Source organism: Trichosurus vulpecula, chromosome 7 (genome assembly GCF_011100635.1).
Source record: "Trichosurus vulpecula isolate mTriVul1 chromosome 7, mTriVul1.pri, whole genome shotgun sequence".
In the NCBI taxonomy this organism is placed as follows: domain Eukaryota; kingdom Metazoa; phylum Chordata; class Mammalia; order Diprotodontia; family Phalangeridae; genus Trichosurus; species Trichosurus vulpecula.
Window position 1 is genome coordinate 62,190,291 of NC_050579.1, and position 14,694 is coordinate 62,204,984.

The 14,694-nt window shown below is 37.1% G+C and overlaps 1 protein-coding gene across 1 annotated transcript in view; it reads right to left on the reverse strand.

The window, feature by feature from the left end:
- The window catches only part of FNDC7 (fibronectin type III domain containing 7), a 37,256-nt gene extending 25,939 nt beyond the window's left edge, over positions 1–11,317 (reverse strand). Inside the window, 3 exon segments of the mRNA XM_036768190.1 lie at positions 4,030–4,293; positions 9,218–9,236; positions 11,186–11,317. Coding sequence (XP_036624085.1) covers positions 4,030–4,293; positions 9,218–9,236; positions 11,186–11,317 — 415 coding nt within the window.
- Between the last annotated feature and the right edge of the window lie 3,377 nt (positions 11,318–14,694).

Consider the following 14,694-nt stretch of genomic DNA (forward strand, 5'->3'; position numbering starts at 1 on the left):
ATTTGAACCCAGGTCTTCCAAATCTCAAATCCAGCTTATCTCCAACATATATCTATCTTTTTGTGAATAGTTGTTTGCATTTTATTTCTTCCATTAGACTGTGAGATCCTTGAGAGCAGGGACTATTTTTTTGTCTTTTATTTTGTCCCTAAGGCTTAACACAATACATGGAACATAGTAGGTATTTATTGACTCATCTTGTTGACTGAGCTTTGAAAGAAGCCAGGGATTGCAAAAGGAAGGGGTGAGAAAAGAATGTGTTCCAGGCACAGGGAAGGACAGGCCGAATGCATTATTTTCTCTTCTCTGTTTCCCTCTCTCCAAACTTCTCTGTCTTTATCAAGAACAATACCATTCTTCTAGTCACCCAAGCTCACAATCTCAGAGCCATCCTTGATTCTTCCCCAGCCCTCCCCCACCCTCCCATATCCAATCAGTTGTCATCTTGTCCCTCTAGAACCTATCTCCTGTCTTTCTACTAACAAAGACACTACCTTAGTCACGGCCTTTGTCATCTCTTACATGACAGCCCCCCATTCAGAATTTTAGTTTCCAGTCTCTTTCTTCTCCAAACCTTCTCTTCCTGATAGCTGTCAAAACAATATCCTTTAAGTACGACTTTGACCGTATCACTCCCCTGCTGGGGAACTTTTCGCCTTTAGGCAAAGAGTATTTCTTTAGGATATAATAGAAACTCCTCATCTTCACAGTCAAAGTCTTTCCCAGTCAGGTTCTAGCCAGCATTTCCAGATTTATTTCACATTACTCCCCCTCACAAGCTGTATTCCAGACAAACTAGCCCTGCTTTCCCAAACTGGTACTCCATATCCCACCATGCCTGGAATGCATGCCCTGCTCATTTCTACCTTTTAGAAGAATCCTTGGCTCCCTTCAAGGCTCAGCTCAGGCACTACCTCCAAGGGTAGAGATTCTTTATCTTTTTCATTTCATGGTCCCTTTTGGCAGTATGGTGAAACCTATGGACCCCTTCTCAGAACCATATTTTAAATGCATAAAATAAAACACAGCATAATAAAGGAAACATTATGTTGAAATACTTATCAAAATATATTTTTAAAAGTTATTGCACCCCAAGAAACCTTTCTTGATTTTCCTGATCGCTCATGTAGGTTCCCTCCTTGAATTATATTGTCTTTACCTATCTGTTTACACATTGTATCCCACAAGAGAAGGTAAACTTCTTGAGGGGAAAGGCTACATTTTTTTTTCTAGCACAGTGCCCTGAATGTAGTATTTTCTTAATAAATGCTTGTTGGATCAGATTGGAGGAGAGGGTACCCAGGAGGAGTGTAAAAACCTGCACAAAAGTCAAGGAGGAAGCCTTATCCCCATCTCACTATTTCCTGTTTCCCTCATTTCTCTCAAGAGGGTTTGGTCTTCCAATTCCAAAAGGACTCATGATGAAAAATGCTATCTACCTCCAGAGAAAGAACTGATAGAATCTGAATGCAGATCAAAGCATACTTTTTTTTCCACTTTCTTTTTTTTAAGTTTTTTTTCTTTTGGTCTGTGTCTTCTTTCACATGACTAATATGGAAATATGCTTTTCATGACTGCACATATATAACCTATATCAAATTGCTTACCATCTCAGGGGGTGGGGTAAGGGCAGGAGGGAGAGAGAAAAATTGGAACTCAAAATAGTTTTAATGAATGTTAAAAATTATCTTTACATATAATTGGGGAAAAATAAAATATTTTTTAAAAGAGAACTTACTCTTCAATGAACTAACAAAATTATGGCTATACTTAGAATAGCTACAAGCTTTATATAAAATTTTTGAGTCACTAAGGAGCAGAATGCTTGACTTTGAGGAGCAACAGCCAACCTCAGGTCTTACCCATAGGCAGAATGAGCAGCTGGCTACATGGTGTGATTTGAGGACTTCCTCAAAGATATTTGTATTTTCCTACAAATATCTCCACTAGATTTCCACATTACTTACTATTTTAGGTTAAAGCAATAAAAGCTACTGTTAACATTAATTTGGGAGGGTGACACATTAAGCCACTATAATTCATTAACTCCTTATTGAATTAATTTCAGATTAGCTAGCTAGCCAGTTACCTGGTAGAGCCCCGTAGGAACAGAACATGGGGCAAGTCATTTTTAATAGGGTACTAAGGGTAGAAGGAGGTGGCAGTGGAGATTTTTGAACATTCAGAATATATGGCACTTCTCAGAAGCAGTCTTACAATGGAGGTCCCTAAGCTGTCAGGAACAATCATTAGCACCAGCATGTCCTGAGTATCCTGTTAGGCACTGGATTTATAGACAGTTACCCTCAGGGAACCTGCATGAGAGTTGGGGCTGGGGTGAGGTGCATATGATCACAGATATATAAACACAGGGTAGATAACAAAATAAAAATATAACCTAATGGGGGTTGAGGAGGCTGAACAACAGGAAGAATCAAGAAAGGCTTCTTGGAGGTGGCATTTGACCTGAGCCCTAAAGGGGCTAGTGATGCCAAGAGCTGGAGGTGAGGAGGAAGAGAATGATGACAGAAATAATAGCAAGAGACAAGAGTAGTAATGTTGGCATTTCTATAGTGCTTTATTATTCACAAAGTATCTTATTTGAGGAGAACAACAGCCCTCTGAGGTTAGCAGAATGAGAATTCTTACTCCCATTTTGCAGCTGGAGAAATTGAGCTCTGAGAACACAAGTTATTTGCTAAAGTCAGATGCTTGGCAGCCTTAGAACTTGAATCAAAGCCATGGATTCATCCAAGATTATTTGCACTACGCCGTGGATGGTTACCAAAGAAAAATTATGCTTACTTCATAATTTGCCTAAAGGACTAGCCCTGAATAGCTCTAACAAGAAGAGAAAATGAATACTTCTATATAATTATAACTATTTTATAAGATGAAGACAAGTGACATGATAAAAGTTACAGAATTGGAGGAATCGCTCTTCCTTCAGAGCACATCTAAGCATGTTGTGCCCCTCCAGCAACAAACTCCAGTGACTCGCTATTGCCTCTGTGATCCAATATAAATCCTCACTTTAGCACTTGAAGCCCTTCCCAACCTGTACCTGTCCTACCTTTGCAATCTTCTTACACCTTATCCCCCCCCCTTCCACTACACTGGTCTTTTTGTTGTTGCTTCCACATTGTGTTCCACCTCCCTGCCCTTCACTGGCTATCCCCCATGCCAGGAATGCCCTCCTTCCTCACTTCTCTTTCCTAGTTTCTTTGGCTTCCTTCAAGACTTGGCTCAAAGTCCATACTCTTCAAGATGTCTTGCCTGGTCCCCCTACCTACTTGCGCCCCCCTTTCAGATGACCTGTGTAATATGCACTGTGTAATAGATTCATAGATATTTGCTTGTTGTCCCTTCTGTTAGAATGTGAGGTCCTTGAGGACAGGGTCTCTATTTTTGCCTTTCTTTTTATCTCCAGTGCTTAGCACAGTGCCTGACACACAGTAGGTGCTTAATAAATGTTTGATTACTGATTATCCCCTCATTCTGTTTAGTCCACTCACAAGACTTTTTAAAAAAATAATATTTTTCCTCAATTACATGTAAAAATAATTACCATTCTTTTTTAAGTTTTTTAAGTTATCTGATTCTCACAACTACCTTGGGAAGTAGGTGCTATTATTGTCACCATTTTATAGATAAGGAAACTGAGGCAGACAGCAGTTCAGTGACTTGCCTAGGGATATATTTATTTGAACTCAGATCTACTTGATTTCAGGTGCAAGGCTTTATCCACTCTGCCGCAAGATAGAGCTTGCATTTCGTATATATCCTATGATCCTGCTCTTCACTGCTTTGATGCTTTTAGGTAATCATTTAACTTTTATATGTTCTATTCAGTTCTCAGTGGAAATAATCTGGCTAATTTAAAATAATAAACACAAAAATATGATCCTAGTGATGGGATGATCCCCATAATACCCAGGACGGACTATAAAGCCCCCAATCAGGAAAACAAACTTACATTTCCATAGTAGTAACAGAACATACCACTGGTGTGAGCTACCCAGAACTAACCTGTTAATTGCATTTTCAGTGCCTCAGCCAGCAACATCCCATTCTTATTGAGGGCATCCACTTTAATGGCATGGACGGTGTTGGGTCTGAGGGAGGCGATTGTGCCTAGCAGTGTGACATCATTGAAAAGGGCAAATACTTCTGAAGGGCCTACCATGTTGACAGGAGTGACTGTGACCTTGTAAGACACAGCACCTGAAATCTTGGCCCACCTCAGAGTAATGCTCGTGGAAGTCACATCACATAGAGAGACAGTAAAGTCTGCTGAAAGGTCAAGAGATCCTTCAGTTAGCTTCTCATTTCCTGTAAATGAACTCTAGGTTTGATTAGAATTTCCTGAATGAAAGTGAGTTCATGCATAATAGGCAAAAGTTAGTGAGGAGGGTTAATTAATAGAACTACCTTAGCATATTAGTAGAGCCAAGAAAGGGGACCGGGTTGGCTTAAAGGCAGCATTCCCAGAAACCTCCAAATGATCAGTGGGATTCAAGAGAGAAAGGCATAGAAAACAGCCAGTTTAACATGGGGCTTTTCCAGGTGAACCATGAGTAGCTGGAGGTCATTTTGTTGTTCAGTTATAATCTTAGGTTAATTTAAGTGTATACCTACTCTCCCACATAGATACTGAGCTCATGGTAGAAGAGTGTGACCCAGAATTATGTGTAGATTGTGATGTATTTATTATTTATGCATATGCTTTATCATTAGTGCCTGTAATATTATTTTTTGCCTTATTGTAAAGTAAATGGTTATATTTATTATCTTAATGTCATTATTGTGAGGGCTTGGTTAGAGTTAGGATGCTGAGTAAGGGAAGTATATTCCCCCACAAGAGGTTTGCTCTTAGGGCCTTGAGAGAATTTTAGTAGTGGTGGTCCTTCTCTGGGAACTTAGATCTTTCATCGTGAAGGCGGGTTGGAGTGAGCAAGCAAACCCAGAAAATAAGTATCTACTCATTACAAAGTGGATGACCACCCAGTGTACCCTTTAAAAGCAGTTTAGAACAGGAGGTGGAAAACATTATTCAAGTAATGTACTACCTTAAAAATAGAATGGAGCAAACAGAACTCAATGACTACATGAGGCAACAAGAAACATTTGAACAAAATCAAAAGATTAAAAAGGAAAAAAATGTAAGATACTATCAAAAACAATTGACCTAGAAAACTGGTTGAGGAGAGATAATTTAAAAACCATCAGACTACATGAAAACCATAAACAAACAAAAAACCTAGATGCTATATTAAGAAAAAAACAACCTTAAAACAATACTGTGCAGATTGATGGGAAACAGAGGTCTAAAGGAAAACAGAAAGAATCCACTGATCATGTCCTTAAAGAAACCCCAAACTGAAAACTCATTGTTTGTCAAAGCCAAATTCCAGAGCTTCCAAGTCAAAGAAAAAAAATACTGCAATAGCCAAAAACAAATAATTCAAATGCCAAGGAACCAGTCAGGATCTAACAAGACTTAGCAGCAACTACTATAAAAAAAAGAAAATCTTAGAATAAAATATTTAAAAGGCAAAATATAAAGGATTACAATTTATTCTGCAAAACGGTATAATCCTACTGGGGAAAAGATGTATTTTTTAAAAAATAGAATAGAGAACTTTCAAGCATTCCTGATAAAAAAAATACACAAGCAGAATTGAAATTTTAAAATGTAAACATAGGAGTCAAGAGAAATATAGAAAGCAATTGGAAGTAATTGAATGATGATGAGGGACTTATATTCTAATGTAAGACAATTTGAAGAGAAGTATTTCTTCAGAAGTCCAATGTCTTCAAGGGTAACAGAGGGAACTAATTAAGACAAACACAGGGTCCGGGTTTGTCATTGTTGTTATTATTTTTGGTCTTATGAGATGAAAGAAAAAGGGAGAAAGGAATGCATAGGGGAAGAAATGAAGGACAAGGGAGAGGAATTTATTATTGCTAAAGGTAGGTAGAAGACACCTCATGATGTCACCCCAATATGAACCAGATAAAGGAGGGTTGAACACATACACAGACACACAAAGAGTTTGGTATAGAAAAAACACATTATATTCACATGCAAAGAAATAATTTGGAACTACAAAAGGGAAGGGAAGATTTAAGAGGGTAAAGAGAAACATGGAGGAAATATTCACAAGACAAACCAGCTTTGGAGGGGTGATTAAAAGGGATAATTAAAATGAGAGAAAGTATAAGAAACAAATACTGGAGTTTGGGCTTGGTGAAGAGAGGAGGGGAAGAGGAATAAGAACAAACTGCGTTAATTTTCAAATTGGATGGAGAAAAAATGAGCCAAACAGGTAATTTGACATTGAGAATTGCCCACAATTTGATCCAGAGACTTGAGGGGTCAGGAACTGTTTGGGACATGGGATATAATATGGGGCCTTTATTTGTGATAGATGTTTTGAACCAAAGCTGACCAGATAGCTGTTAATAATAATAATAGCCAACATTTATACAGAGCTTTAAGGTTTACTAAGATACATACACATGTATGTGTATATATATATGCACATATATACACATATATGTACATACACATACTCACATACACATATACATATTTGATCTTCACATATACATATTTGATCATCTACTGTAAGGTAGATGCTATTATCTCCATTTTACAGATGAGAAAACTAAGAGTGGTTAAAGGACCTACCCAGAGTCATCGAACTAGTAAGAATTGAAGGCAGGATTTGAATTTATCTTCCTCCCTGCAAGGCCATCACTGTGGTCACCATACCACCTAGCTTCCCTAAGAAGAATGACATGTATTGATAATTTAACTCTTTACTTCTTCATTGACATTGATACCTCTTATACTTGGCTTTGGACACTTCAAAGCAAAGGGTGCCACCCTCCATCAGTATGGAATAAGCCATCGCTGTTCTTTGTTAGTATGCGTTGCAGCTTGGGGGGTGGGGAGAGAGGGGAAGTAAACACAAACAACTTGACCAAACTCGATCTCCTCTGAAACATGGGCAGCATACAATGAATATGAATTTTAGTAGGAGCTGCAATAATATAGACAAGGAAAGATTATGACCCTCTCTTTTCATAGTTATACTTAGGGCGGAAAGTAGGAAAAGCTGGTTTATACAGATAAAACATATGTTAGATAAGAAGCATCCAGTGATACATATCTACATGCAAGCACACGTGCTGGAGTAAACAAAGATCCTTTGCCTAAAGCTAAATGAATATTATAGGCTTAAGGAACATCTTTGATTACTACAGGGTGAATTAGGATCCTTGCCCCAACTACCTCTGGTAGCATTCGGTTAGGAGTGTCAGGTCATTGGTATATGCATGGACTCTGAACCTAGTGGTGCCAGGTGCCATCATTACTATAGTTAACTCTTAATACCGGAGAAGGAGGAGGTGGAAGAGGGGTAAGAGGAGGAGAAGGAGGGGGAGGACGAAGGGTAGGGGGAGAAGGAGGATGAGGGGGAAGGGGAGGAGGAGGGGGAGGAGGAGGAAGGGGAAGAGGAGGGGGAGGATGGGATGGGGGGAGAGAGAGAGAGAGAGAGAAAGAGAGAGAGAGAGAGAGAGAGAGAGAGAGAGAGAGAGAGAGAGAGAGAGAGAGAGAGAAGCTGGGTTTTTTTGGTGGGAGGAACTGAATTATGTACTTTGGCTGTCCATCTATACTGATCAAATAGTTGAATAACTGCCATATTGTCATTGTACCTTGTACTGTATAGTCACTGCTGACAAACCAAAATGTCTTCTATAATTTTAAACTGCAATTAATGTTGTAGTTTAAAAACACAAAAACGAAATTTATATGAAAGTCACATATAGTCACAGAACCATTCTAGACTTAAAGCTTCAGCTCTATGACTTGCAGAATTTTAGAACTATAAGGGACACGAAGAGAGACCATATAGTTCAATCTCCTGCCTCTGGAAAAAACAGATGGTGAGACTATCTAAGAAAGAGAATGATTTATTTTTTTTCTTTGTCTTCCTGAGTTGGAAATGATTAAATACATTGTGGTCAATAAGTGTAATGGAATATTATTGCATCCTAAAACAACTGCAACAACGATGAATATATGGATTTAGCAAAATGTGGGAAGAGCCATATAAACTGCTGCAAAGCAAAGAAAGCAGAAGCAAGGAACAATATACTATGACTACAATAGTATAGATGAAAACTTTACAAGCCATCAGAATTCAGATCAAATGCATTGACTGATCCTGGTTTCAGAAGACCTCTGGTGATAAAACATATTTCTCTCCTAGCAGTAGAGAAATGATGTGCCATAAGGCTATAAATAGCAGATAGAGTGTGGGATTTGAAGCCAGGAAGATCTGAGTTTGAATCTTCTCTCAGACACTTACTTCCTGTCTGACCTTGGGCAAGTCACTAAACATCTTTGTGCCTCAGTTTCCTCATCTGTAAAATTGGACTAATAAGAGCCCCTATCTCTTAGGGCTGTTGTGAGGATAAAATGAGATAATATACATAAAGAACTTTGCAAACCTTAAAGGACTATATAAATGCTAGCTACTATTAAATGTAGAATGTTGCACATCGTGGAAGATGTTGTTGTAATGGTTTGTTTTGCTCAATTATGCTTTTTTTTTTTTTTACTGTTACAAGGGACAGTAGTATGGGGAATAGATTTCAAGAAGTAATAGTTGTATTTTTTAAAAGCATTAATTAAACATTTTAAAATGTAATCAAAAGAGTAAGATTTCTAATTTACTCCTCCAGCTCTCCCCACATGATTACAAAAAATCTTATACCCTAGCTTCTTAACCAACTGTGAATAAGACAACATTCTCCTTCTTTTCACAGAAAAATAAATCAGTTAATAACACAACAATGATTAATATTTCCACTGAATTTTAGGATTAATGCCATCCTTCTGAGGGCTAATAAAATGTATTTTTGCCTTGAATTATTGCTATTTTCATAAAAACTCATTTTTTTGGTTCAAGTCATACCAATGAATTAACTTGCAGATAAAGAAATAACTAGCTCTATGTTACTTCAGAAATGGCATTAATAAGGATACTGCATTTGGACAAATCTTGTTACTTTTATTTGTTAATTTATCTTACCAGTTGTTGAATTCATATCCTGATATAATTTAAATGTTCTGGGTGAATCCACAAAGAAAACAATGAAATTAAAATCAATATATGGGGAGACCCTGCTTTTTAGAGAGTTTTACCTGCATTTGATGAAGCAATCTGAAAAAAAGAAAATTAGATTAGAACCTCAAAGAAAACTGCTATTTTGGGGAAAATGTCAAACGAAACTTGATATAATACTAGTAATTTGCTATGTTTTTCTCACATCCTTTGCACCCTGAATCAAGGCAATGCATTTATTTGCACAAATTGGTTTGTGACTATCGGGTCCATTGATAAAACAATCACAAGGTGGAGGGGACCTTGCTGGGTAGTTCACATTACTATTCTCATCTGTCTATTGATTCAGAAGCCTGAGTCAGTGGTTACTGACAGATTTTTTTTAAACATTCCTGGTTCTAAAGATATAATGATAATATTGCTTTCTCTCTTTAATGTATTTGTAGTATTTAAGAGGGTTAAAAAAACAACTAAAAATACTGTGAGATCTTGGAGTGATCTAAAGAGTTCTAATTACTTTTTAAAAAATTAATAATGTGTAATGTTACTTTACCATGAAAATAATTGCAAGAAGAAACTAAGTGAACTTACCACCTTAAAACAGATGAGACTGATTCCAATTAATGACAGCCACTTCCCAGGTATACTAGCCATTCTGCTAGATACTGATTGGTTTTTGTTAGTGAAGAGGGAAAAAGAGAGCAAACAGTGCTTTAGGCAGCCGGGATGCCTGTACTCTACCTCTGTGATGCTGGCAATAGACACTGGAACATAGCTCCGCCTCTCTAGCTTTGTTCTCATCTAAAACTCATTGTATTTGGGGGAGGGGAGGGTGGTTAAAAAAGAAAAAAAAAGAAAAAGATAACTAGTCAACCAAGAACCTCAGATTACTTAAGTTTCCAGTAAGAGTAAGAATATATTATTTGTCTGGTGAGTTGCCTTTATTTTTAAATTTATGTTTAAATGGTACCTAGAGTTCTCTATAATCTACTTTACAAAAGGAAAGTCTTTCCCTGTTAGACTATAAACTTCTCCCTCAGACCTCAGGTAGCACTTTGGAGTGTGGTGGAATGGAAAGAGTACTAAATTTGGAGATATATGTCCAAATCTTGGCTCTGATATTTACTTGTGTGACCATAAGTAGGTCACTAAAACTTTGTAAGCCTCAACCTGTAAAATGAAGATAACAATACTTACCTCAAGGAGCTGTTGTGGGGAAAGAGTTTTGTTTACATTAAAGTGAAAATAACTTACAATTACATAAATGTGAGTTATAATTAATAAAATTATGTGAACGTTTTTCAGCAGTAATAAAATTGTCCTTCACAAAGTCCTATTCCAATGTCTTATCATAGCATGGAGGTGACTGGGTTTGGCCATATACCACCTGGTCCTAACCTGTCTTTTGAGCTTCCCAACAAGCCCAATGGGGTAAGTACACAGATATTTTAATACGTTCTTTAATCACAATTTTCTTTAACATTTCTGTTAAATAATGTTTCTGTTATTTATTGTTTGACCATTTATAATTTAGGATTTCATTGTGAAGCCTCCATTTGAGTCTATGTCTTTTGTTTATTCCCTCTGAAAAGATTACTATTTTGCAGTATTATGGCCTAAAAAGAATGTTCACCATTTCTGTTTTTTTTATATTTGTTTGCAATATCTCTGTGCCCTAATAAATGGTCAATTTTTGTAAAAGTTGCATGCGGTACTAAGAAATATGTATATTCTTGGGGGCAGCCTGTGTGGCCCAGTAAGTACAGCACTGGCCCTAGAGGATCTGAGTTCAAATCTGACCTCAGACACTTGACACAGTTACTAGCTGTGTGACATTGGGCAAGTCACTTAACCCCAATTGCCCTGCCTTCCCCCCTCCAAAACAAACAAACAAAAAGACAAAAAAAGAAATATATACATGTATATATATATATATATATGGGTGTGTGTGTGTATACTTTAGCCGTTCCATTTAAAAGATGCTATAAATCATTAAGTTTTATTTTCTCCAGCAAATTGTTCAATTTTCTATTTTCTCCTTTGTTTACCTTTTTGTTAGATTTGTCCAAAACTGAAAGGACATTGAAATTTCCTGTCACTATTGTGTCGTCTTTATCTTCTTGAAATTTACTTAATGCTGCTTTTAGATGACATTTGGAGCATATAAGCTTAATACTCATATTGAATTGTTGCCTATGGGTTTCCTTACTTACATCTTTTTATGTTGTGAATGTTTGTTTTTGCTTCATCTTATAGAATGATTGCAACTTCTGCTTTTTTTATTCATTTGATGTATAGTAAATTTTGTCCCAGCTTCTCATTTTTAATCTATGCATGTCTTTATTTTTCATGTGTGTTCTTATAAGCAACATATGTAACATTTTAGTTTTTCTACCCAATCTGTCACTCTTTCCATTTTGGGGGGTTGATTATTACATTCACATTTAAAGTTATAAAAGTTAGGATTAAATTTTCCTCCATTTATCTCTAACATTAGGTTGAGTTTTTTTTTTAATTAAATATCATCCCCTCTTCTTCTGTAAAGACAGTACTTTGCCTCTTCAGTTATTTTAGCTTTCTACTATAAGGCAACCTTATTCCCACAGGTTTTTTCTCCTCACTCACAAGCCCCCTCCTCAGTTTTTTGTTATCCCTTTCCCTAGTTTTGGAATTTTCCTTAATTTATTAGTTCTTTTAAAAAATTTCTTCTTTATGTCAAGTTATCTAATTCTCCTGCTCTTTTTTTTCCTTTCAGTTAAGTAGTCGAGTAAAATTATCAATCTTCTCTTCCCCTTTAACTTGTTTTGTTTGTTAATTTTTAAATTTAATTTTCTGAGCCTTTTTTTAAAAAGAGATTTCTCTCTCTCATTCTCTTCTTTATCTTCCCTTTAAGACTATTTTAGACTTCTAATCTTTGACTCATGGCTCTTATACTTATTCCTTCTGTAATCTCTGCATTCCTTATGGAATTAAAATGGTTCACAACACTCCCAAGTGTAGCCTGAACCAGATTAAAATGTAACTGGGAAATATTTAGCAAAATAAATAAAAATACAATTAAACATAGAAAATACTACATTTTAAAACTAAGTCAATATGTGACCTGCAGGAATGCTTACATACAGATTAGCGGCCATGTTTCTATTTGAGTTTGACATCCAGTTGGAGAGATGTACAGTAGGACTTGATCATTTGGGGGGAGAAATTAGAACTAGATAGATCTGGAGTCATCTTCATAGAGATAACTGAACCTATGAGAGTTGATGAGACCACTGAGAGAGACAGTATATGTAGAGAAAAGAAGGCTGAAAACAGAGCCTTGGGAGATACATATACATGAAAAGTGAAACATGGTTGAGCTACCAATGGACGCTGAGAAAGAGCAGTCAGACAAATGGGAGAAGAGGGAGGAAAGAATAATATTGTGCAACTAAAAGCTTGAGGGAGTTAAAGCAGCCAATGACAGTGGCATAAGCAAAACCAAGAGAACAATATACACAAGGACCATGAAAGTATAAAGGAAATCACTAAAATATTCTATAATTCAAATCAGTACAATGACTTATCTTAAATCTACAAGGCTAATGACAAAAAATATCACCTTCTTCTTGGTGAAGAAGTGGTGAACTATAGTTACGGAATGAGGGAAGTGCTGTCAGACATGGTCAGTGGATTTTTGGTTTGCTTTTTGCTTAACTGTTTTGTTGTTGTTTTTATAATTGGGGGGTATAATTACTGGGAAATGATAGACTTTTCAAAAAAAACTTTGGCTTCTTTTTTTTAAAGAAGAAACTAGTAGAAGAGACAGAGAAGGATAAGTTAGAAAGATGAGACAACTAATATAGTGGAAGCTCAATGAGTAGTGTTTCAAGAAGTGAGTATCCTTCGATTAACCTGGCACATGTGAAACTGTAGGTCACACTAGCCAAGTAAAGCTGCATCCTAATCCCACGTCCCCAAGAGATAGTCAGGGATGCTATAGTGGGCTCAAATAAGAGGTGTTGATGCTTATATCCCATTATAACCCAGGCCTACCAATGAGATATGTATGGGCTATTCCTTTTGTGCATGGTCATGGCTTACTAATCTTACAACTGCTTCTCTAGTCTCTTGACAACAAGTATTAAATACTCTGGGGAACAGAGTTGATTTAATTGTTATGTCCCCTCAACCCCTATGAGGATATCCTAAAAGAAGGAGTTTGAGTGTCACATTTTTCAGTTAGATAAGCAGCTCTCAATAAACCTGATACAGATACTTATCACAGACTCTTATCTAAGGTAAGACTGTATCCCAGACTTTGGACAGCATACTAAGCATGGGCACAGACAGTGATATATCAAAAGGAACATACATACTACTTGTTCTCTGTATCACCTTCTCAAAAGTTTTTTTTTTGGTCTAACTTTGATAGACCAGCAAATAATTGTATCATTCCCTGAAATATCTTGGCTGAATAGATTATGGTGTGGTGAAAATGCCAAAAGTATGTAGCCCCATATCAGCAACAGGATCCGCTAATAAATATAGTTTTCCCAGCTTGAAGAAGAGGCTGAAGGATCATTGGAGCAGGAAGCTTTGTGGAATGAAACATAAAATGTGTAAGAGGGATCAACGGAGTGCCAATAGTTGCTACCACTGGAAGCTGATTGCAAGGGAAAGGCGCTGCTACTCCATAACTTTAAGCAATTAGAGTTTACTGATGTGCTTAAGGAGTGAGATGCCTGGACAGAACTTGCTGTGTGCTTAAACATATCTCTCTTGTGGAGCCGCTGAGTCTTGGTGAAATTATCTGCTCTCTACTTTCTTCACCACCTCCCTAGTTGCTTCCTGATGAACTGACGTTTCATACCTTTTGGAATTTCTTGCTCTTTTAAACTGTGTTTATTTCCTGTTTGTACTTTTATAATGAATTTTGTCTTCAGATAAAGAAAAGTTGACTTTTATTGTATTCTGACAAGTGCTTGCTATAGAGAAATGGGTAAGGAGAAACACAGTAGCAAACAGAGAGTGTGTGTGTGTGTGTGTGTGTGTGTGTGCGCGCGCGCGCGTTTAGTGGCTAAGGATAGAAAAATATTTTTCTCAGTTTGGAGGTTCTGAGCTTAGCGAATGCCATGAATATTCTGCATAGCTAGCTCCAGAGATAGTTTCATCTCTGAGGATCAGACAAAAGGCAGTGTAGCATATACGCTTTGGGGTGACTCCCCCAACTTAGTCCTCTCAGAAATCTGGGGTTAGCCCTGAAGGATTGAGTGTAGTAGTGAGGCGTCTTAACTAAAGCTGTAACTCACTAGCCACCAACAATTTAGTTCCTGCCATGATTATTAGTTAATTATCAATTAGTCAGCCATGCTGGTTATATGCCAGGCTCTGTGCTAAGTTCTGGAATACTAGCAAATAGGAAAAAAAAAAAAACGAGCAAAAAGACAGTCCCTGCCTTCAAGTAGTTTACATTTTAATGGAGAGGATATCTTATAAAGGAAGCTGAAAGGGGGTGGGGGAAGAAAGGATCAGGAGTAGGTGCATGATGGAAAAGGCCAGAGGAGTGCAGCCTGGA